Here is a 22,447-nt window from a genome sequence, read left to right as displayed (position 1 = left end):
ATAGAAGATCTATTATTTTATTGTAAAATTACAATTTGGCATCAATATGAATGGCAGCGAAGGGATCTTCATCGTTGTTGCTGATCTGGAAGCGACCATAGCCATAGCCGTCTACATTGATCTGTCTACCGGTGCAGCGACCGCCCTCTTTTTGTCCAGAGATCACATCACAATAGGATCCAGATGGGAGACCGGTGTACAAAGTGAGATCCATGTTCCTAAGATGGACAAGATAAGTTAATGTGGAAAGTATGTATTATATGTTATATTAATATAGTATTCGGCCATGTTTCCACTGCGTAAGTTCCGTGATTACTACGGTACTTACGTAGTTCTGCACCTGAGGGAATCCCGGCTGGAGTGTATACACACAGTATACACTCTGGCCGGGATCCCTAGGGGCGCCACAAGAAACCGAGATGTCAGTTTTCTGTGGCCGCTATTCATACCAGCCGCAGAAAAGCCTGTCAGTTCATTCAATGGAGCATGCGGCTCCGGCCGCACGCCCCATTGTGTGCAGTGTGGAATTCTGAGGCAGGGCCGCCCTCATGCGCCCGCATCCAATTTCAGTAGCGGTAAAGATCATCCGGCCGGTACTGCAGTACCGGCTGGGATGATCTTTCCTGACATGGCCGGGTCACAGAACGTCCGGTCTCTTACAGAGTGGGAACATAGCTTTAGGCTGTGTTCATGGTCATAATTTTCAGGTCAAAATACAGCCGTATTTTCAAAATAATAATGAACTTCATTGGGAAATTGTCCGACGGTGTACACACAGTATAAAATAACAGCTGTAATTGATAATGACCATCCTAATAATCAACATGTATGTGTATGAACACAGCCTTAGAGGGGATTGATACTTTCACCTAAAAGAAAGTTTTTGACCATTTTGAATTACATTTCATGTAGAAGTGAATAAGACTCTTTACCAGTCATCATTGTTAAAGACGATGAATCCTCGATCTCCACGACCAAATGCAACTTGGTTGCTTCCATTGTCCCACCAATTGGAGAAGGGCTGTCCATCTACCACGTTACGGAAAATGACCATGTTCCTGGATAGAGAGTGATCAGAATCCTTATACTAAGCAAGATGTGGATATAATGTCTTCTTTATATAACTACATTATAATAGTCGTTACTTTAAACAATTTTTTTATGCTATTCCATATACACAATATTGCCATAAGATTTTGTAAGCAAAAAACATAAGATTGATGAAAACAACACAACACGAGTTACTTAATCTGGCGCCATCTGTGCTCACAGACCCAGCCATCCCCGCAGGTGGTATCAGGATTGATAGGGACAGGCTTTGTGGTACCATCAGAGTAGCTTGGTGGTCCGATCCAGTCATTGACATCCTATGGTAGAAGCCGTTTTTAAGTATTTTCTGAATGGGCCAATTTGGTCCTACATATAGCGCGCCGCGAGTAATCTTACCTTGCCATCGACCCAGTACCTATCCCAACTGAAACTAGACATGACCCGGGTAAATCCATAAGGATGAGCCAACATGAAGCCAATTCCCATCTTGTAGAGACTGTAGAGCCAGAAAGTGGGTATTAATAAATATTATTATTGTATATATTATTATATTTTTGTTTTATTAGCTTTTAAAGTACCGAGAGTCATAGAAGGTGAGGATAGAGGCTCCGCCCGCACCGTGTCCTCTCTGGTTATCGTGGTTGTCTACAAAGACCAAGGCTCTATCATTGGGCATGAAACCCCATCCTTCTCCCCAGTTCCTAGAGGGAAGATTTGGATATAATATTGTATTAAAATTATAACTTTTCAAATCAAATGTTTTATGCTCAAACAATTATATACAGTACCTATATCTATACTATCTATATTGTTAAAGGGGTAGTTCACCCAAAAATTATTTCAAATGAACCGGTGCCAGAAAGTGCCAGAGATTTGTAATTTACTTCTATTAAAAAAAAATGTCAAGTTTTCAGTACTTATCAGCTGCTATGTGTCCTGCAGGAAGTGGTATTCTATCAGTCTGGAGAGCAGGAGAGGTTTTCTATGGTGATTTTCTACTTCTCTGGTCAGTTTCTGACATGAACAGAGGTGGCAGCAGAGAGCACCGTGTCAGACTGTAGAAAATACACCACTTCCTGCAGGACATACAGCAGCTGATAAGTACTGGAAGACTGGAGATTTTTTTTTATAGAAGTAAATTACAAATCTCTGGCACTTTCTGGCATCAGTTGATTTAAAAGATTTTTTTGGGGGGTGAACTACCCCTTTAATTAATTCCGTTAATGTTACAACTTACTTCAAATAGGCCATCTTCTCGCCATTCCACTTACGGATAACTGTTCCCAGCTTGGCTCCATACTTAAATTCGGTGACTCTTCCAATTCCATAGTATTCACTGGTAGAAATACCTTCACCTCCAAGATCAATGACCTAAACCATAAGGATTTGATCGGCAAATTGAAATATTTGTACGTTTTAAGGCTTCCAAAAAGTAATAATAGTTAATGATATTAAGTGCAAAACAAAGTTTTGTTTTTTCTATTTTTCATTTTCAATTTTTTTTTTTGTTATTACATGTAAACTCAATCATGTATACAGTGTTGCATTTATAGTACATGGAAAACCTGTTATTGGGTCTAACGTTTTTACTAACATCATAACAAAATAGGGAAAAAATGGAGATAAAAGCTAGATAAACAGATAACTAATACAGATAAAATAAGTTCTTGTATATGAAAGTTTGAAAGTACAGCTGGAAGCTGTATATCCCTTTATATGTTGAGAAGAGGAGCTTCTTCAGGGTTTTGTACAGTACACAATGTTACGGGAAAAGAACCACCCTAATCCAGTGTGCCGTATGCCGGGATAGTTTGTGCAGTGTTGTTGCAGCTCTGAGGGTGTCGGGTCACTTGAGCACTTGTCACAATGGCCAGGAGTGGAGTTGTAACCCACCCCCGGACAAACAGGCACTGCACTCGTGGTTTGGAGAACCCAAGTGTAGATAGGTGTTTGGGTGCTGGTGCCAATATCATAGACTAGAGTCCAACGACTTAACCAGAATAACTTGGTTTTCTTGTAGGAACTTTGGTGCAATACAGTATAATAAGCTTTTGGTAACTGCAGGTGCAGGCAGGAGGTTGTAAGAGGCCTTATGCCCTATAGTGTCCAGTTACCCATCCTGGTAGGATAGCACGATAGTCCCTGCGCTGGGCTGAGCAGACTTTTCAAGACTTCTTAGAATAGCCATGCATTGCAGTAGGATACATAGGCTTTAACTGTAGCTTTGTCCTCCTAAGGTCAGTACCTAGCTTCAGGTGACTGCCTTGTGTAGAAGGTATTCCTGGCGTGGACAAGGTTTGCCTCAGAGGATGTCCTTCCTCTTGAGGGGTCTAGGACTGCATGCTAGCAGTAGTTAACAGCAGGAAATCTCTCTCTGTCTGTTTCTTGCTTTCTCCAAAACTCCTGACTAGAAAGACTAAGACCAAGAGCCTCCCACCAGGAACTATCTCCTTTTTATAGGGTTTCCTTAGCTAGTGTAGAATTGGTCGGGCTGTGTCTGCAGGAGAGGTGATAGGGTAAAAAAAGAGGGAAACAGACCTGCACCTGCGACAGGAGAAGAACAAACCTGTGACATAAAACCAGTTAACCTAATACTTCCTTCAGCTGTGTTTCACATAATATATACAAAGAATACAACAGTGACACCTAGTGGGGAAAAACAAACAACGCACCCACTCCATCTCACTGTGAGAACCTGAGTGAGTGACTTTGCCCAGGTGCATATGAAACTTAGCGGCACACCTGTGCCGGGAAACTAAAAGTGTCCAAAGGAACAGCTAAGCCTGGCATCGGTGAGAGCAGCGTAGAACATATACTACCATATCCTGCAGTAGAGAAGAGCCACTAGACAGCCAATCAGTGCGTGCACATCAATAATACAGGGGCTTTACCAGTGAAATGCCAAATATTATCAGCATTTTCACATATCACATTGTTCTCATATCCTTCACCAGACATTTGAAAATTTTAATTTTATGTTTTTTATTTTAAATAATATCTGGTAACAACTGGTTAAAAATCAATTTAAAAAAGTGCTTAGTTATTGACAGCCAAGATTGCCCGATTATTAAAATTTGGTCATAAATCTGCCTATTTTTCTTTTTATCAAAATTAGAAAATTTTTTGTATATATAATTGTTTTAAATTGTAAATGACAGAGGCAGTAGAAAAGAAACTGATGTAAACATTTCTAGCTACTGTGTAGAAAGGAAATGCAAAATAGCTCTCACACCTCTTGAGCAAAGAGATGTCTCTTCAAGTCACGTCTCGCTCAGTCAGTCAAGGAGCCTTAGAACATTGACTGGGGATTTTATGCCAAACAATCTCTCCAAAAGGAAAGATTTCCCAACTGAAGACATCTGTTTCAGTGTTTTTGCCCCTCCTCAGCGCAGAGCAGGGTGTTGGCTGGCTAGTGATAAGTCTATCGACTTGGGTCAAAGGGGTAGTGACTCTCATTAAGGAGAGCTCATCGTAAAGACGTGTGGAGACTTACAGACCATTGCTGCTCCACTAAGAATTCTGGGAAGAAAGGAAATGCAAAATAGCTCTCTTACCTCTTGAGAGCTTGAAGGGACATCTATTTGCTCAAGAGGTGTGAGGGCTATTTTGCATTTCCTTTCTTCCCAGAATTTTCAGTGGAGCAGCAATGGTCTGTAAGTTTCCACATGTCTTTATGACGAGTTCCCCTTAAGGAGAGTCACTACCGCTTTTAGCTACTGTGTAGTAATGTTTTTTTACAAGGAGAACGCCAGCAAAAATCTGGTTTCAGAAATAGGTTACAATTAGGTTTGCAATTTACTTCTATTTAGAAATCTCCAGTCTTTCAGTACTTTTCAGCTGCCGTATGTCCTGCAGGAAGTGGTGTATTCTTTCCAGTCTGACACAGTGTTCTCTGCTGTCACCTCTGTCCATGTCAGGAACTGTCCAGATCAGTAGCAAATCCCCATAGAAAACTCCTCCTGCTCTGGACAGTTCCTGACATGGACAGAGGTGGCAGCAGAGAGCACTGTGTCAGACTGGAAAGAATACACCCCTTCCTGCAGGGTACACAGCAGCTGATAAGTATGAGAAGACTTGAGATTTTTAAGTAGACGTAAATTACAGATTTATATAATTTTCTGAAACCAGTTGATTAGAAAGGAAAATACTTTTGCTAGTTAACCCCTTTAATGATATTATGAGTAGAGCTATGTTCACACAATGTTTTTCATCGGCCATTATTTAAAACTATAAATCCCCATAGTTATTTTGAGTATGAAATTTCAATGATGGCCACTGGTACATTTTTCAAGTTAAGGTTCGCCATGGCCACCTTTTCACACCCTTTTGGGTGTGGCTATTTTAAAGTCCCAGTCGATATAGTGGAAATTACGGTGAAAGGATGGTGAAAAAATCTGTGTGTCAACAACGTAAAATAACGGCCACTGTTTGCTCAAAAACGCACACAAATTAATGACACAAACATAAATTTTGATGAGCACCGCGAATGACGGACGTTACTTTATTCATTGTATGAACCAACAACCTTTGTTTCCATAGACTTCAATGGAAATAACTAATGTATGAAAACAGAGGCCGTTATTTTCGATTCAAATTTACTGCGTGTGAACATGGCCATATATTATCTTGTTTCTACTAGAAACTGAAAGTTGAAGGGTAACATTTGGTAAAATTCATCTGTGGCGTGAAGACATTACCTCCTGGAAGATAAAGGGTCTGGCTCCACTCGGAAACCATTGGGTGTTGAGATTGTGCAGTTGGTCGGTGATAACCTTGAGGTCTCCGGGCCACATGTGTTTGGCAGCATCAAATCGAAAGCCGGCTACACCAATATCGATCATAGTGTTCAAAAATTCGGCAACCTTTCCACGGACGTAGTCCTTCTCCAAGGCAAGATCCAGAAGACTAACAAGACGGCAATCTCTGACCTAGGAAGGAAATTATACACAGTATTATCGGCTGGTTTAGGATGCCCATACACTTCAAAAGCTGATGGTTGAGTGCCGACATCTTTTCTTCTCAACAATCCATGTAAATGCAAAGTCGGTCAAATACAAGATACCTCTAGCAGTGGCTTACTTCTAGGTAGAGAGAAAAGATAAGACATGGAAATTCCAAATGGTCGATATCTTCATCGGTATGGGAATAGTTCGGAGACTTCTATACACATAGGATAGTCAGCTGGTCTTGTCGAAATCAACAAGTTTGGCTAACTTTTCTTTAATGTGTATGGAGAACCTAATGTGCATATTTGATTGTTTTTCCAGACTCTCCAGCGGTAATTATATACCGAACCGTCAGACTCAAGCATGCTTATCTCTAGTTTTATATATACACTTGGGATCAGGTAAGTAAGTATGCAGTACCTGGTAAGCATCACTATAGTTTTCAATTTCTCCACTTCCAGTTCTGCATTTGCCGTCATTAAAATCCCAAGCAGAATAGGGCACAGCAGGAAAATTTCTTGCTCCAGCGTCGAAATGGCTGCCACAAGACGAATGGGTACCAGAACCACCTCCAGCACCACACATGTGATTGATGACAGCATCCACGTAGATATATACCTAAAAACAAGGAGTGAGAAGACAATACTTTTTTACGAAATACTATCAAAAGCAAAGGGGATGAAAGGTATAGCCAAAAAGACATCCATCATAATTTATACCAGGCATGAGGAACCTTCGTCCATCCAGCTGTTGCAAAACTACAATTCCCATCATGCCTGGACAACCAAAGCTTTAGCTTTGGCTGTCCAGGCATGATGGGAATTGTAGTTTCGCAACAGTTGGAGGGCCAAAGTTTCCCCATCCTTAATTTATACTCTAGATGGGGAGAAGTTTCTAGGGTTGAGCCCAATTAGTTATATGTAAGATGCCGGGAAAATGGTACTGTAATATTACACGTTGATCATCGTATGGCCTTTGGCTACTGCTCCATACTCCTACTTACCCCAACATTGTTACACCTGGTCACCATGTCTCGGAATTGTTGTTCGTTACCAGAGCGAGAGCAGAGCCTGTAGCTTATGGGCTGGTATCTCTCCCACCATGGTCTCCATGGACTGGTAACAGTGATGTGCTCATTTGGTGGAGAAACCTACAAAATGCACAAACAAACATATAAACCGTAAATTTCACTGAGATTTCTGCCGTCCAAAACAAAGTTATGTTTGTAATGCAAATGATAAAAAAAAGTCACACATTTTTGCACAATGCTCAAATTTTTGGTCCCCAAACATGAGAACCTCAAATTTTACACAAATAGCAATTGCCTAAAAATGTACACTATGGGGACATTTATGGTCTTAAAGGGCTACAAAAACATGGCCACTTTCTTTCAGAGACAACACGACTCTTGTCTCCACTTCAGGTGCGTTTTGCAATTAAGCTCCATTCACTTCAAAGGAACTGACCAGCAAAACCCCGCCCAAGCTAGAGACAAGAGTGGGGCTGTCTCTGGGAGAAAGTGGCCATGATTTTGTAGCGCTGGATAACCCCTTTAAATAAAGCCTTCCCCCTTTTTCCTGGCGCACATCTCTTAGTAAACCCAGCCAGCAACAAATCTACATCTGATTCCAGCAGGTGTAGATTTGTATCATGATTTACCTGGTCGGCACCGCCATGAAGATCCCAGGACCACAGTCCCTTTTCAAAATGCAGCCTGGTTCTCGTGCTTGGCGCAGTTTTGTTTTTGTTCACCGACCCGGCTCTATGCACTAGAGGTGAGCCTGGCACCCCCAGTGTGGTATCCCCTCCCCTCTGTGACGTGCCTCCATTAAAATCAATAGGGCTGTGTCACCGAGGGGAGGGGATATGGTCACTCTGAGGGTGCCTCCAGTGTACAGAGCCGAGCTGGTGCACAAGAACAAGAGGGCACCAAGCACGGGAACTAGGTGGCGATTTGAAAAATTTACCTCGCCACCTGATAATGTAAAAAATAAAAAGCCTTCCCTGGTACATTTGCTTTAAAGGGAACCAATCAGCCCAATTGGGCTGATTTGGTTCCCGGGGGCACTGTATAAAGCTCCTGTGCAGCTCGTGGCATGTATTGGCGTGGCTGGAGTAGCAGCTTTAGGCTACATTCACACATTTTTTGTTCTGTCCCACCATTGCGGACAGAACATAGAACCAATGGTTACTTGCAACTCCAGCATACCGGAAAACTATGCCTGGTACAATTGTTTGTCTAGTGTGGTTACACCCAATAGACCACCAAGGTGGTATCTGACTACTTTATGACCACCTAATTCAGTCAAGTATAATATTGATAATGTTTACATAAAGTATAATGGTTATTTTGTAATTTCCAGTTTTTTTGTATTTAACAACAGTATGGTGGTGTCATACAGTCATGATACGCTATCTAGTGTGTTATCTAGTTACTGTATGCTTGGATGTGTACAGGTTTTATCTATTCATAGTATGGTAATATTACCCAGACACTGCATGATGTGTGCTATTTAGTCAAGGTATGGGATATCATCAAGTTACTATATGTTAGTATTATTTAGTGGCAGTATGGCGGCATTATTATCCAGTCACAGTATGGTGGTGCTATCCAGACATGGTACTGTATGTGGGTTTTTAGTCATGGTATAGTGGTGTTATTCAGTGACAGTACTGTGGTGTTATTCAGTGACAGTACTGTGGTGTTATTCAGTCACGGTATAGTGGTGTTATCCAGTCACGGTATGGTGGTGTTATTCAGTCACGGTATAGTGGTGTTATCCAGTCACGGTGTGGTGGTGTTATCCAGTCACGGTATGGTGGTGTTATCCAGTCACGGTATGGTGGTGTTATCCAGTCTAGGTATAGTGGTGTTATCCAGTCACTGTATGGTGGTGTTATCCAGTCATGGTATGGTGGTGTTATCCAGTCTAGGTATAGTGGTGTTATCCAGTCACGGTATGGTGGTGTTATCCATTACGGTATAGTGGTGTTATCCAGTCACGGTATGGTGGTGTTATCCAGTCACGGTATGGTGGTGTTATCCAGTCACGGTATGGTGGTGTTATCCAGTCACGGTATGGTGGTCTTATCCAGTCATGGTATGGTGGTGTTATCCAGTCATGGTATGGTGGTGTTATCCAGTCACGGTATGGTGGTGTTATTCAGTCACGGTATGGTGGTGTTATCCAGTCACGGTATGGTGGTGTTATCCAGTCACGGTATGGTGGTCTTATCCAGTCATGGTATGGTGGTGTTATCCAGTCACGGTATGGTGGTGTTATTCAGTCACGGTATGGTGGTGTTATCCAGTCACGGTATGGTGGTGTTATCCAGTCATGGTATGGTGGTGTTATCCAGTCTAGGTATAGTGGTGTTATCCAGTCACGGTATGGTAGTGTTTTCCAGTCACGGTATGGTGGTGTTATCCAGTCACAGTATGGTGCTGTTATCCAGTCATGGTATGGTAGTATGATTCAGTGATAGTATTGGGGTGTTATCCAGTTACAGTATGGTAGTGTTTTCCAGTCATGTTATGATGGTGTTATCCAGTTATGATATTGGGATATTATCCAGTCACAGTATGTCATGTTATGGTGATGTTATCCCTTCATGCTACAGGAGTATTATTTAGTCATGGTATTGGGGTTTTATCTGGTCACAGTATGGCAGTGATATCCAGTCATGCTATGGGGGTATTATTCAGTAATGTTATAGTGGTGTTAGCCAGTTACAGTATGGTGGTGTTATCCAGTCATGGTATTGGGGCACTATCCAGTCACAGTACAGTGGTGATATCCATTCATGCTACAGGAGTATTATTCAGTCATAGTATGGTAGTGATATCCAGTCATGTTATGGTGGTGATATCCAGTCATGTTATAGTAGTATGATTCAGTCATAGTATTGGGGTGTTATCCAGTCATGTTATTGGGGTATTATCATGTCATGTTATGGTGGTGATATCCATTACAGGAATACATTCAGGAATTATTATTTAGTCACAGTATGGTGGTGATATTCAGTCACTCTATTTTATAAAAAGTTGTACATATGGCTTTTAGCATAGTGCTGCCAATACGGCAATCCATCAGTCTGCAGTCCTGCTTTAACAACATGTTACATTTCACATTATGAGGAAACTGTGAGAAAGATCTGAAATCTCCTACAATATAACATTTTACACTGATCCATATTACAAGTGTCATTTACCTACCTGGACTCCTCCAAATCCATTGGGTCCCAAGTACCGTTCACACTCTGCCGCAATGTCATCCCATCTCCACTCAAATAAGTGGACGATCGTTGTCCGTCCTGACCTGGTGTTGGGATTGTACTGAGCTGAGCATAGCCCCAGGGCCACCAACAGAAGAAGGAGCTTCATCCTGCCTGCTACCATTCGTGACAACGGCAATCCTCCATTTAGCTCTTTTTTATACCGCAAGTTACGTAACTTTTTTTTTTATCCCTAAATGACCACCTGGGACTCTTCTCTTTGATATATGAAGCCAGCTGACCGTGTTCTGGAAATTCTCACGAGTCAAGATGTTTTATCAAATTTGTAGCATAGCCATATCACCTGAACACGATTAACAGAATACACTGAAACAAAAACAACTTAAAGGAAACAAGGGTAACAAAAAAGAAAAGAAAAAAAAGCCCATTCTCTTCCGGTTCTGTGGCATGGGACCAGGACGGACTCTTAATGTAAGTCTATGGCCATGTCTTGGTTTCATAGATATAGGCCATAATTAAAGGGATATTTAAAGGAGAATTTGTTATGGCATACAGTAGTATCCTGTCTGTGATGATAGTGAGGAGACTGCTGAGAAGTGATGTCTACAGAACAGGAGGGGTTAACTTCTTAAAGTAAATCTGTTAGTAGATTTATGCTGCCCGAAAATGAACAAGTTATACTCATCACTGACAAGTTATATTAAAGAGGAACTGAGCCATGGACAAGGGAAGTGTCTAGGAGGCGGTCTCTCTGGTCTTTCCCCACCCATTTCATCTTGATTGACAGATAGCTCTAAAGAATCTAGAAATTCTCTTGAGCAAAGCTGTTTACATTTGCATAATTTTTATTGCGTTCCTATAATATTTTACATGAATGGTCTTTGTTCTGTGTCCTTATTGAGGAGTTGAGCTACTGTCACAGTTTTCCTTCACAGTGACTAACACGGCTGTAAATAAAGCATGTGCTAAAAGATGAAGCCAACCTTACAGGATGTTATTTTAGTTTGTTGTGTTGTGTGGGCAGCGACGCGTTTCATGCCTTAATCATTAACACTCCTGATATTGGCTCAATAGTCAAGGTTACTGACAGATTTCTGGATTCACTGGAAAAAGTTTATTTTTGGCAAATTAGTTAAATAACTCCAGATAAGGATCCATGTATAAGGGTATGTGTTATACTGAGGCTTTTTGGATTTCTTACATGCCTTTACATATATTAAAGGGAACCTGCCACCATAACAATGTTATCTTATCTATCACCAACATGTTATAGAGCAAGAAGAGCTCAGCAGATTGATATATAACTTAGTGGAAAAAGATTTGGTGTAACTTGTAACTTCTTGATTAATCCCTTAACAACGGATGATGTATATTTATGTCATCGCGCTAGTAGGGGAGTTCAGAGGGGAGCCCCCTCTCTGAACCGCTGCAATCCTGACTGTTATCTGCACCTCGGGACCGCGGCTATTACTGAGTGCGGCCAACTAATTAGGACCGTTAATTGCAGCTGTCAAACAGGACAACTGCATTTAAATGTCCTCTATAGGCCTCTCCCTGGGGTCTAGTTGATAGATCCCCCACGCACACACGATGCGACCAACCCAGGATTTAGCATCGGAATGATGCTGTTCCCGCCTCGGTATTCTATTGATCTGGACTGCTGCAGACCAGACCAATGGAGCACCGATCGAGCACAGATTGATCAGTGCTGTTTAATGCATAATCTATGAGAGATCAGTGTAGTTATATCAGAAATCCCCTCCCCTAATAAAAGTTTGAATCACCCCACATATTTGGTACCGCCGCGTGCGTAATCGCCTGAACTATTAAATGATCACATTCCTGATCACGCACAGTAAACGGAGTAAGCGCAAAAAAAAATTCCAAAGTGCAAAATTGTGCATTTCTAGTTGCATCAAATCTAGAAAAATTGTAAGAAAGAAAAAGCGATCAAAAAGTTTCATATATGCAAACAAGCGTTATAAGGATGGGAATAGAGCAATTTTAAGGAACCTTTATTTTCTTTAAAAGGATTTAATTTAAAAGACGTCAAATAAAAAATGTTAAAGAAAAAAAAGTGCTGCCTCCTCTATTATATATTTATTGCTTTATTGGAGGATGAAAATATAAACAACAATGCAGAGTGAGAAGACCTCCGACTCCACACGGCGTGAATCAATGTTCTAAAGAGCGTTATTTATCTTATTATAGACACACGTTTCTCCAGGACATGGAGGTCACTTCACGACATGAGAAGTAGAAGGTTTTTTGTTTTTGTTTTAAAGATTACAATTTGGCATCAACATGAATGGCTGCGAAGGGATCTTCATCGTTGTTGCTGATCTGGAAGCGACCATATCCATTGCCGTCTATGTTGATCTGTCTACCAGTGCAGCGACCGCCATCTTTTTGTCCAGAGATCACATCACAATAGGATCCCGATGGAAGCCCAGTGTACAGTGTGACATCCATGTGCCTGAAATGGACAGAATTAGTTAACATGTGAAGTATGTAATTCTTATTGGATATTCTTATCAGGTTCTTAGGTTTCTTTGCACTTATTATTTTTAATATTCTATATATTTCATAATTGAAAGAAGATTATCAGCGGCTTCGTATATTTGATGCATATATTGATACACTGGGGGTGTTCCTTGGCCCTTTAGTGCACCACCCTTCTGCCCGTCCACCACTTCATATGTCCTCCTTCTTATTCATATTCATATCTTAAAATATGCATAAGTAGTAGTGACGTCCCTCTGTTCTCTCCAGATCTCGTGCATGCCGAGCATCAGCCCCATGTATAGCACTGGGCTGCTGTGCAACATCTGGAGAGAGCAGAGAGACGTCACCACTAGAGATGAGCGAACCTGGAGCATGCTCGAGTCCATCCGAACCCGATCGTTCGGCATTTGATTAGTAGTGGTTGCTAAAGTTGCATAAAGCCCTAAGGCTATCTAAAAAACATGGATATAGTCATTGGCTGTATCCATGTTTTCCAGACAACCTTGGAGCTTTATCCAACTTTATCCAGCTAATCAAATGCCGAACGATCGGGTTCGGATGGACACGAGCATGCTTGAGGTTCGCTCATCTCTAGTCATCACTTATGCATAGGATATACGATATACAAGGTGGTGGATGGGCAGGAAAGGTGGTAAAATTCATGTTATCAAACAGCATTGACTTTTGAACTTACTGAAATGTTGTGCACCATACGTGACAATGTAAAAGGCTGTAAAGGCAAATAAGACTCTTACCAGTCATCGTTGTTAAAGACAATGAATCCTCTGTTTCCACGGCCAAAGGCGACTTGGTTGCTTCCATTGTCCCACCAGTTGGAGAAGGGCTGTCCATCTACCACGTTACGGAAAATCACCATGTTTCTAGATAAAGATCAAAATACTTAGACTGAGAAAGGTCTTGAAATAGTGGCGCCTTTTCTGCTGTACAATAACTTAAAAGGGTCATCTCAAGGAAACAAAAAGAATAATCTATCTATAGTATAGTTAATAACTAACTGATCAGTCCCCTCATCAATGACAAATACTCCCAAGTGAATGGAGTGGTGAGGCACATGCTTGATTTCCAATCCATTCACTCTTTATGGGACTTCTAAAGATAGCTTAATGCTGCACTATGGTTGTCAACCACCCCTGACTCGGCGGGAGAGGGCATTGTGATTGGGACTTTAAAGAGAAGGAAGGTGCCTTTACACGTTCCATAACTATCTACCTTTTTTACAACTCACCTAATCTGGCGCCATCTGTGCTCACAGACCCAGTCATTACCACAAGTGGAATCGGCATTGATAGTGACAGACTTTGTGGAACCATCAGAATTGCTTGGTGGCCCAATCCAGTCATTGGTATCCTATGAACATAGTAGCAATATAGAGTTGTATTCTAATTAGGGTTAGCCAGAGCGTACACATAGTGTACCACAAGTTATGATCTCTTACTTTGCCGTTGACCCAGTTTCTTGGCCATCTAAAACTAGACATGACACGGGTGAATCCATAGGGATGAGCCAACATGAAGCCAACTCCCATCTTGTAGATACTGTGGATCCAGAATAAAATGATATATATATTATTTATAATAATTAGTAAAAATATTTATTTTCTTGCTTTGTTCTATTTTTTTTATTTTTATAAAACATTACCGAGCGTCAAAGAAGGTGAGAATAGAGGCTCCGCCTGCACCGTGTCCTCTCTGGTTATCGTGGTTGTCTACAAAGACCAAGGCTCTATCATTGGGCATGAAGCCCCATCCTTCTCCCCAGTTCCTATAGAAAAAATGGTCATGATTAGAGATGAGCAAATTTAGAGTACAATCGAAGCGAATCGGTTCATTAGCTCGGCAATCGGCTTATCAGCCTGCTCTTTTTGAAGTCCATGCCGCTCTGTGCCGCTCCACCCAAGGTGCCTGGAAAATCTGGATCGGGTACTTCCTGGGAAACTGACTTCAAAGGCCGATTGTTGATAAGCCGATTGCCAAGCTACAAATACTACCTTCAAAAGTTCAATTTAAAGGGGTTCTCTAGTGTTTGAAATGGCCCTTTCTTTCAAAGAAAACATGACTCTTATCTCCAGTTTGGGGGCAGGTTTTGCAACTTAGTTCTATTGAAGTGAATGGATCTTAATTGCAAACCTGGAGTCTAATTAAAAAAAAAATTCCATGAAAACCCCCTCACCTGTCCCCCAGCGCTCCATCTGTTATATCTACCTGTCCACGCTCCTGTGTTGTTCTTCTCATGGCATCCCAGTTCCCATTTAGCCAATTACAGAACAGAGCTGGGAAGAATGATGTCATGAAAAAAAGAAAGATATCACAGCTGCAACGTGGGGGGAACAGGTGATGTGAGTATGTGGACGTTTCTTGTTTTATGGCAAGAGGACTCATAGGTTGATGATTTATTACCCATTCTTTTTAGTGCTGCGTTGCTACTTACTTCAAATAAGACATCTTCTCTCCATTCCACTTACGGATAACCGCTCCCAGCTTGGCTCCATACTTAAATTCTGTGACTCTTCCAATTCCAAAGTATTGATTGGCTGAAATGGCTTCACCTCCAAGATCAATTACCTAAATCATAAGGAAATGAAGGGAGAGGTTTATATACTCTGAGAATAAACTCAGATTTCTAACATCTTTACCTTCTTCTCCACATCTGACATACATGAACATCTCGTAAACTGTTGTATGGATTAAGACCTAAGCCTGGTCCATACACATGCAGCTGGATGCTAGCTGACCTGAGGGAGATCAACCAGAACATTGCAGAGACACCATCACTTGTCTCGACATCAGTGTATTCTAGAACATTGCCTGCTGGGAAATCAAATATGCAAACGAACACTACATAGACTCCATCACATGTCTCCACATCAGTGAACTAGCCAGACCTTCCTCCAGGAAGGAACAACCAAGCCAAGGAATGTCTCCAATCAAGGAAACCACCCAAGCAAGGTATCCATCCACAGACAGCTGTTTCTGGGTATTTGCCCCTCATCAGTGTGGAGTAAGACTGTGGCTAGTGGGAGCCTAGTCCACACTGAACAGCTGTCTGTGGATGAATACCTTGCTTGGGTGGTTTCCTTGATTGGAGACATTCCTTGGCCTGGTTGTTCTTTCCCGGAGGAAGGTCTAGCTAGTTCATTAACGTCGAGACATGTAATGGTGTCTCTGCAGTGTTCTTTTGCACATTTGATTTCCCAGGGGGCAATGTTCTAGAATTCATTGACGTCGAGACACGTGATGGTGTCTCTGCAGTGTTTTGTCAACCAGCGTCCTTTTGCATGGACTTACTAGGCAATTAGCCACTAGCCAAAGCCCTACTCCACACTGATGAGGGGCAAATACCCCGAAACAACTGTCTGTGGATGGACACCTTGCTTGGGTGGTTTCCTTGATTGGAGACATTCCTTGGCTTGGTGTTTCTTCCCGGAGGTCTGGCTAGTTTACTGATGTCAAGACGTGATGGTGTCTCTGCAGTGTTCTTTTGCATACACATGCAGCTGACACCCACCATAAAAGATAACACTGATTCCAGCCTTTGAACCCTCTAGATGCCATGATCAATGAAGGTTGTGGCATCTAGGAGGTTGAATGTTTCATCATGTTTCAAGAAGAGAAACTTTACCTCCTGGAAGATAAAGGGTCTGGTTCCACCTGGAAACCATCTTGTGTTGAGATTGTTTAGTCGGTCAGTGATAGCCTTGAGGTCTCCGGGCCACATATGTTTAGCAGCATCAAATCTAAAGCCGGCTACACCAATGTTAATAAGATTGTTCAAGTATTCTGCAACCTTTCCTCGAACGTAGTCCTTCTCCAAGGCAAGATCCAGAAGACCAACAAGACGGCAGTCTCTGACCTAGGAGGGAGAAATTATATCAAGATAATTAAATATGGAACAAACAATTGTTTCTTATTATACTATCTATGAATGTAAGAATGAATATATATACCTGGTTGGCGTCACCATAGTTCTCAATTTCTCCACTACCAGTTCGGCACTTGCCGTCATTAAAGTCCCAGCTAGAATAAGGCACGGCAGGGAAATCTCTTGATCCAGCATTGAAGGAGCTGCCACACGTTGAATGAGTGCCGGAGCCTCCTCCAGAGCCACACATGTGATTGATGATGGCATCCACATAGATATATACCTAAGAACAGATCATTCAGAGATGGTATTGCATTATGGAAAAGGCTCTTGATTTATTTAAGCTGCTATCAAACATTAGTCTCTCAATCGTGTACAGTTTCAAGAGTTGCAGATATTGTAATATAACTAGAGATGAGTGAACCGGGTTCGGGTTCGAGTCCATCCGAACCCGAACGTTCGGCATTTGATTAGCTGCGGCTGCTGAACTTGGATAAAGCTCTAAGGTTGTCTGGAAAACATGGACACAGCCAATGACTATATCCATGTTTTCCACATAGCCTTAGGGCTTTATCCAACTTCAGCAGCCACCGCTAATCAAATGCCGTAAGTTCGGGTTCGGATGGACTCGAGCATGCTCCAGGTTCGCTCATCTCTAAATATAACATGATTTTTGTTTCTGTTTTCGTGTCTGGGGAAGTTGCAATGGAACTTTGTTAGCTGATCTTTAGCTCTGGGATCAGCTTATCTTGACTGCCAACCATGGATAGTGCAGAATTCCATTAGTTAGCCTCTCTTTAAAAATCCCCGATTTAGGCAGTTCTGTACGGATTATAGTGCAACCTCTGTTTGTTTGTTTGTTTCCGTGTGTCGAGTCGTCTCTACACTTCAATGCCTTTGTCTTTGGGTCCTAGGGCTTGCTTTTTGTTGAAAATACTCCAAATTTTTTTATATGGATATGTGCAGGGACAGGTGAGACTTAGGGCCCTATTTCACGGGACGATTATCGTTCAGATTATCGTTAAATCATTCGAAACTAAACTATAATTGTTTGTTTGAATAGCAGTTAACGATTAACGACCGAACGAGAAATCGTTGATCGTTTAATAAGACCTGGACCAATTTATATTGTTGCTCATTCGCAAATCGTTCGCATTGAATAAGATGTTGTTCGGTCGTTCGCAGTTGTGACGAACGCAATAGCGACAACAAGACGACTGCAAGAACAATCATAAGTAACGATTATTTTTCCATGTAAATGGGTAAACCATTTCAGGTCTTTCGCGAAAGCGGTCGTTTGGATTGTTTATCGTTAACCATTACGTGAACGATAATCGTCCCGTGGAATAGGGCCCTTAGTGGAGTCTGGTGTTAGGATAAAGTTCAGGGTAGAGGTCTGGGGAAAGATTAGGAACAATTCTGCTTAATTCCTGACTGCTATCACCATCATTTGTTTGTTGAGTTATTATTCTTGTTCTTGTTACCTTATTATGTGTTGTATGGTTTATTTTTGTGAGTATTTTGCTCCACTGTAAGTCCTGGGGGTATCAGAGTACTGGGGCTCTTATTTAGGACCCATAATTGGCAATTGCTAAAGGTGAAGACCAGTTCTGCCATGTAATGAAACATTGGTGTGAATCTATTGTATTGTCATTGGCTACTGCACCATATTCATACTTACCCCAACATTGTTACATCTGGTCACCATGTCTTTGAATTGTTGCTCATTACCAGAACGAGAGCAGAGCCTGTAGCTGATGGGCTGGTATCTCTCCCACCATGGTCTCCATGGATTGTTAACAATGATATTCTCATTTGGTGGAGAAATCTACAAAATGGAAAAAAAAAATATTAGATTTTGCAATCTGTTTGCAATCTGTTATTGTAGATTTATCTACCACATCTGCTGGAAGTTGGTTTCAAGCATCTACTACTCTTTTAGTAAAGTAATATTTTCTCATGTTGTTTCGGATTTTTCTCCCAGCTAACCTCAGACTGTGCCCTTGTTCTTGTGTTTAGTTTTTTTTTTTTTTAATTTCCCTCTTGAACCATATTTAATGTCCTTTAACATATTTTAAGGTTTCCATCGTTTCTCCTGTTCCCTAATTTCCTCCACACTATACAAATTTAGATCCTTAAAGGGGTACTCGGGTGAAAAAAAAAAAAGTTTTTAAATGCACTGGTGCCAGAAATTTATACAGATTTGTAAATAAATTCTATTTATAAATCTGAAGTCTGTATCTCCTGCAGAAAGTGGTGTTTTCTTTTCAGTCTGACACATTGCTCTCTGCTGCCACCTCTGTCCATGTCAGGAACTGTCCAGAGCCGGAGATGATTTTCTATGGGGATTTGCTATTGCTCTGGACAGTTCCTGACATGGACAGAGGTGGCAGCAGGGAGCACCAGATTACACCCCTTCCCGCAGGATATACAGCAGCTGACAAGTACTGGAAGTACTTTGACGACCGATGTAGTCGTGTGGGTGATCCAGAGCTCATAAATAGTCATGGATGGTGGGAAATCTTGCCAGCAATGATGCCTCCCAGGGATGACCCCTCTGTGGCGCTGCCAACTCCTATACACCAACGCTTCCAGGGAGGCATGATTGCCAGCAAGATTCCCCACCAGCTGTGACTACTTAGGAGCTCCGGACCACCCACATACCCAGATGAGTGAGTTTTTTTAAAGTATTTTTTGGGACATATAAGTCATGTTCATACTTATATGCCTGGAAACAGTGCTAGGATGCATATAGAAGCTTATTTATAGCTGTAACAGAGATTTTTGCATAATTGTTTCCCTTTAAAATTCCAGTGCAGGGGTAGGGGTTTCGTTGAGACCGGTGTATGTGTATACCAGTCCGATCTAAATCCTGGCCCCTTTGTCCAGTGCACCTCTCAATAAATATATAGATCAATCCCCCAATGTCTTCACTCATTGTGATACAATAGGGGTATTCTGCTCAAACATAAATTTTCATAAGTTGCTGTCCATGATGAGACTGACAATTCCTTCCATACTTGTTATTATCTATTCAATCTCCTTCCCCCAGTTCTAAACTGCTACTGCTTTCTGCTGAAGCAACAGAAAACTGTGTGTGAGCTGTTCTCTCTGTCTCCCCCTCCTCCTCCCTCCCTTCTGAGACGGCTGATATAAACAAGTCCCTATCTGCAACTTTGTAATGTGGGGAGGATTAACCACAGAGAGATCATCGACAACTTGACCACAGATTACCCTTCCCAGCGTTACAAAGCACTTACAAAGTAGCAGATACAGCCTGCCAGAGACTTGTTTACATCAGCCATCTGAGAAGGGAGGGGGAAATGGAGAGAAAAGCGTGAACACAGATTTTTTGTATCTTCAGCAGAAAGCAGCAGGATGGGAAGGAAACTGAAAAGGAATGTTTAGTCTCACTATGAGCTGCAAAATATCAAAAGTTATGTTTGATCGGAATACCCCTTTTCAGAATGTTCCAGGCCAATGACGAGTTTAGTCTTAGGACCTCCCTTTTCCATAGTGAAAAAGAAAGTTTGTTGAGAGAGGAGGGAGAGGATGTGCTGGCCGTGTGTGCTGCTCTTCAGCAAGGAGATTAGGCCTACCAACAGCTAACCCCGGGATTGCTTAGGGCTAAGATGGCTCCTGCAGAAAAGGAAATATCGTGGTTCTTTAAAGGTTACTCCTGGCTGGGTTTTTTTTTTAGTGTACGGCTGGGGAGGGGGTGGATATAGAAGCTGCCAGTCACCTCCCCAGTTCAAGGTCGGGTCTCGTATCCCCCGGCCCTGTTCTCCCGTCTGGCTGCCGCTTCCTGGTCTGGGCTGCGGCTTAAGACGTGACGTCTCTAGGCAGCTCAGCCATTCAGCAGTTGTAGCAGAGTCCTGCCTTGGCCGTTGAATGGCTGAGCTGCCTTGAGACGTCACGTCTCAAGCCACAGCTCAGACCAGGAAGTGGCGGCCAGACGGGAGTACGGGGCGGCGCGATCTGGAACCCAACGCTGGAACCGGGGAGGTAAGTGACCAGCGGCTTCTATATCCACCCCCTCCCCGGCCGTACACTGAAAAGAACCACAGCCCGGAGTACCTCTTTAACCTCACCCTAAGTCCTTAGCAGAGAGAGAAAAAGAAAGGTTAGCTTTCTATGGTCTATGGTCAGGCGGATTCCACCATCCGCCCACAATTGACATGCCAATTCTTTAGGCGGGCGGCGGACTCTGCCCGAGCACAGAATGGAGTCTATGGCACTGGCGGAGATGGGAGTGAGCAGCAGAATCTGCAGGAACTTTGCGTGGATTCCTCAGTGTGCACGCACCCTCAATTCTTTGGGCGGATGATGGAATCTGCCTGACCATAGAATGGAGTCTGTGTTACAGAAGGAGATGCGTGCAGGAGCGTGCGGGGGCAAGTGGAGGAATCTGCAAGAACTTCTACTCGCTGATTCCTCAATGTGAACGCACCCTAAAGGGCGATCACATGACCCAACTGTCATAAATAAAGTAATTACACGTATAGAATATTCCCGTTCAAAAGTCCAAAACTATTTTGACATAGTAGAACATAGCAGGAGCGAGTAATATAACATTTATATTAAAAAATTCATGTTACAGGTGTGGTCTACCTACCTGGACTCCTCCGAATCCATTGGGTCCCAAGTATTGTTCACACTCTGCCGCAATGTCATCCCATCTCCACTCGAATAAGTGGACGATCGATGTCCGTCCTGATCTGGTGTTGGGATTGTACTGAGCTGAGCATAGCCCGAGGGCCACCAACAGAAGAAGGAGCTTCATCCTGGCCTAATACTGTGACACCAAGAATTCTCGCTTTAGCTCTTTTATACTGGGAGTTATGTAATGCTCTGTGTTCCTAAGTGACCACATGTGACTTTTTTTCTTGTGATATATGAAGCCAGGTGGTGACATTTTGGAAATTCTCACAAGTCAACATGTTTTATCATATTTGGAGTATGTTTATATCACCTGACCAAGATAAAATGAACATAGAGAAACAAGGACAACCTAAAGGATAACATAATATCAAAGTACAATGGAAACACAGGCTTAACTTACTTTAACTAGCTTACTGTATCTCGGGGTCCAAGGCATTGTCTGGCCAGGACCCTTTCTGTGCTATGTCCAGGGAGCGAGTAAGTAAAAAAAAATACGGTACACTTACCTCCCTGGCACCAATTCTGCCACCCGTACTTGGCTGCTCCAGTCCCCGTTGTGCGGACATCTGTTTTCCTTGACGTAGTTGGGACCTTTATGTCCCCGAACCCGGAGGCAGGCACACAATGAGGACCAGAGCGGCCAAGTAAGGGTGGCAGCGCAGAAGACAGGAAGGTAAGTAAACCTTATTTTTTGTTTACTTACCCCCTCCCCAGGCAAAGGCAAAAAAAGGTTCTGGCCACGCAACCCCTTTAAAGCGAATGAACCACTTCAAGCAACAAGTAAATATTTTTGCACCAATGTCTCCTCTCCTGGGTGACGTGCATCTTCTGTATTCTTGTCTCGCCTTCTGTATGACCCAGTAGCAGTATCGATACGGACAGCTCATAGGGTAGATCTGGCGCAGAGCCAGCCCAGACTTCATACAGAAGGTGGTACAGAGAGAATACGGAAGATGCGTGTCACCCAGGGGAGGTGGCATCAGTATAAGACTACAAGAAAGGGGGCTTATTAATTTTTAAAGTTTAATACACAATGCAATGCAATACAAAAATAATTGGCAGATAAAAAACAAAAAAATAACAAAATAATACATACATATATACAAACATACAAGGCAGACAGTTATAAATGAAAAGGCATAAACAGAATAATGTGGAGCGTGATATGG

At 42.3% G+C, this 22,447-nt stretch overlaps 2 protein-coding genes across 2 annotated transcripts; both read right to left on the bottom strand.

Moving 5' to 3' along the window:
- Position 1: 1 nt before the first annotated feature.
- On the bottom strand, positions 2-10,417 carry LOC138789024 (pancreatic alpha-amylase-like). Its single transcript, XM_069967530.1, has 10 exons — positions 10,213-10,417; positions 7,000-7,146; positions 6,417-6,614; positions 5,748-5,978; positions 2,288-2,421; positions 1,629-1,751; positions 1,447-1,546; positions 1,246-1,367; positions 933-1,058; positions 2-218 (listed from the first exon to the last, which is right to left on the bottom strand). Exons 1-10 carry the CDS (start codon positions 10,393-10,395, stop codon positions 29-31), a joined length of 1,554 nt encoding a protein of 517 aa, XP_069823631.1. The 5' UTR covers positions 10,396-10,417; the 3' UTR covers positions 2-28.
- Positions 10,418-12,322: 1,905 nt separating this feature from the next.
- Positions 12,323-21,423, bottom strand: LOC138789025 (pancreatic alpha-amylase-like). The gene is made up of 10 exons (XM_069967531.1): positions 21,232-21,423; positions 18,298-18,444; positions 16,702-16,899; positions 16,377-16,607; positions 15,186-15,319; positions 14,397-14,519; positions 14,194-14,293; positions 13,984-14,105; positions 13,493-13,618; positions 12,323-12,708 (listed from the first exon to the last, which is right to left on the bottom strand). Exons 1-10 carry the CDS (start codon positions 21,397-21,399, stop codon positions 12,519-12,521), a joined length of 1,539 nt encoding a protein of 512 aa, XP_069823632.1. The 5' UTR covers positions 21,400-21,423; the 3' UTR covers positions 12,323-12,518.
- Between the last annotated feature and the right edge of the window lie 1,024 nt (positions 21,424-22,447).

The sequence above is a fragment of the Dendropsophus ebraccatus genome, chromosome 4 (genome assembly GCF_027789765.1).
Source record: "Dendropsophus ebraccatus isolate aDenEbr1 chromosome 4, aDenEbr1.pat, whole genome shotgun sequence".
Lineage (NCBI taxonomy): Eukaryota > Metazoa > Chordata > Amphibia > Anura > Hylidae > Dendropsophus > Dendropsophus ebraccatus.
The sequence above is the reverse complement of the archived record's forward strand: the minus strand, read 5'-3'. Positions and strand labels throughout refer to the sequence as shown.

Coding starts and splice junctions, on each gene's coding strand:
- LOC138789024 (XM_069967530.1), bottom strand. CDS start 10,395: ATGGTAGCAGGCAGGATGAAGCTCCTTCTTCTGTTGGTGGCCCTGGGG. Junction 7,147..10,212: donor ATGGATTTGGAGGAGTCCAG/GTAGGTAAATGA, acceptor TGCATTTTGTAG/GTTTCTCCACCAAATGAGCA. Junction 2,422..5,747: donor GACCCTTTATCTTCCAGGAG/GTAATGTCTTCA, acceptor CTTATGGTTTAG/GTCATTGATCTTGGAGGTGA.
- LOC138789025 (XM_069967531.1), bottom strand. CDS start 21,399: ATGAAGCTCCTTCTTCTGTTGGTGGCCCTCGGGCTATGCTCAGCTCAG. Junction 16,608..16,701: donor ACTATGGTGACGCCAACCAG/GTATATATATTC, acceptor TCTCCCTCCTAG/GTCAGAGACTGCCGTCTTGT. Junction 12,709..13,492: donor GTCTTTAACAACGATGACTG/GTAAGAGTCTTA, acceptor TGTCCATTTCAG/GCACATGGATGTCACACTGT.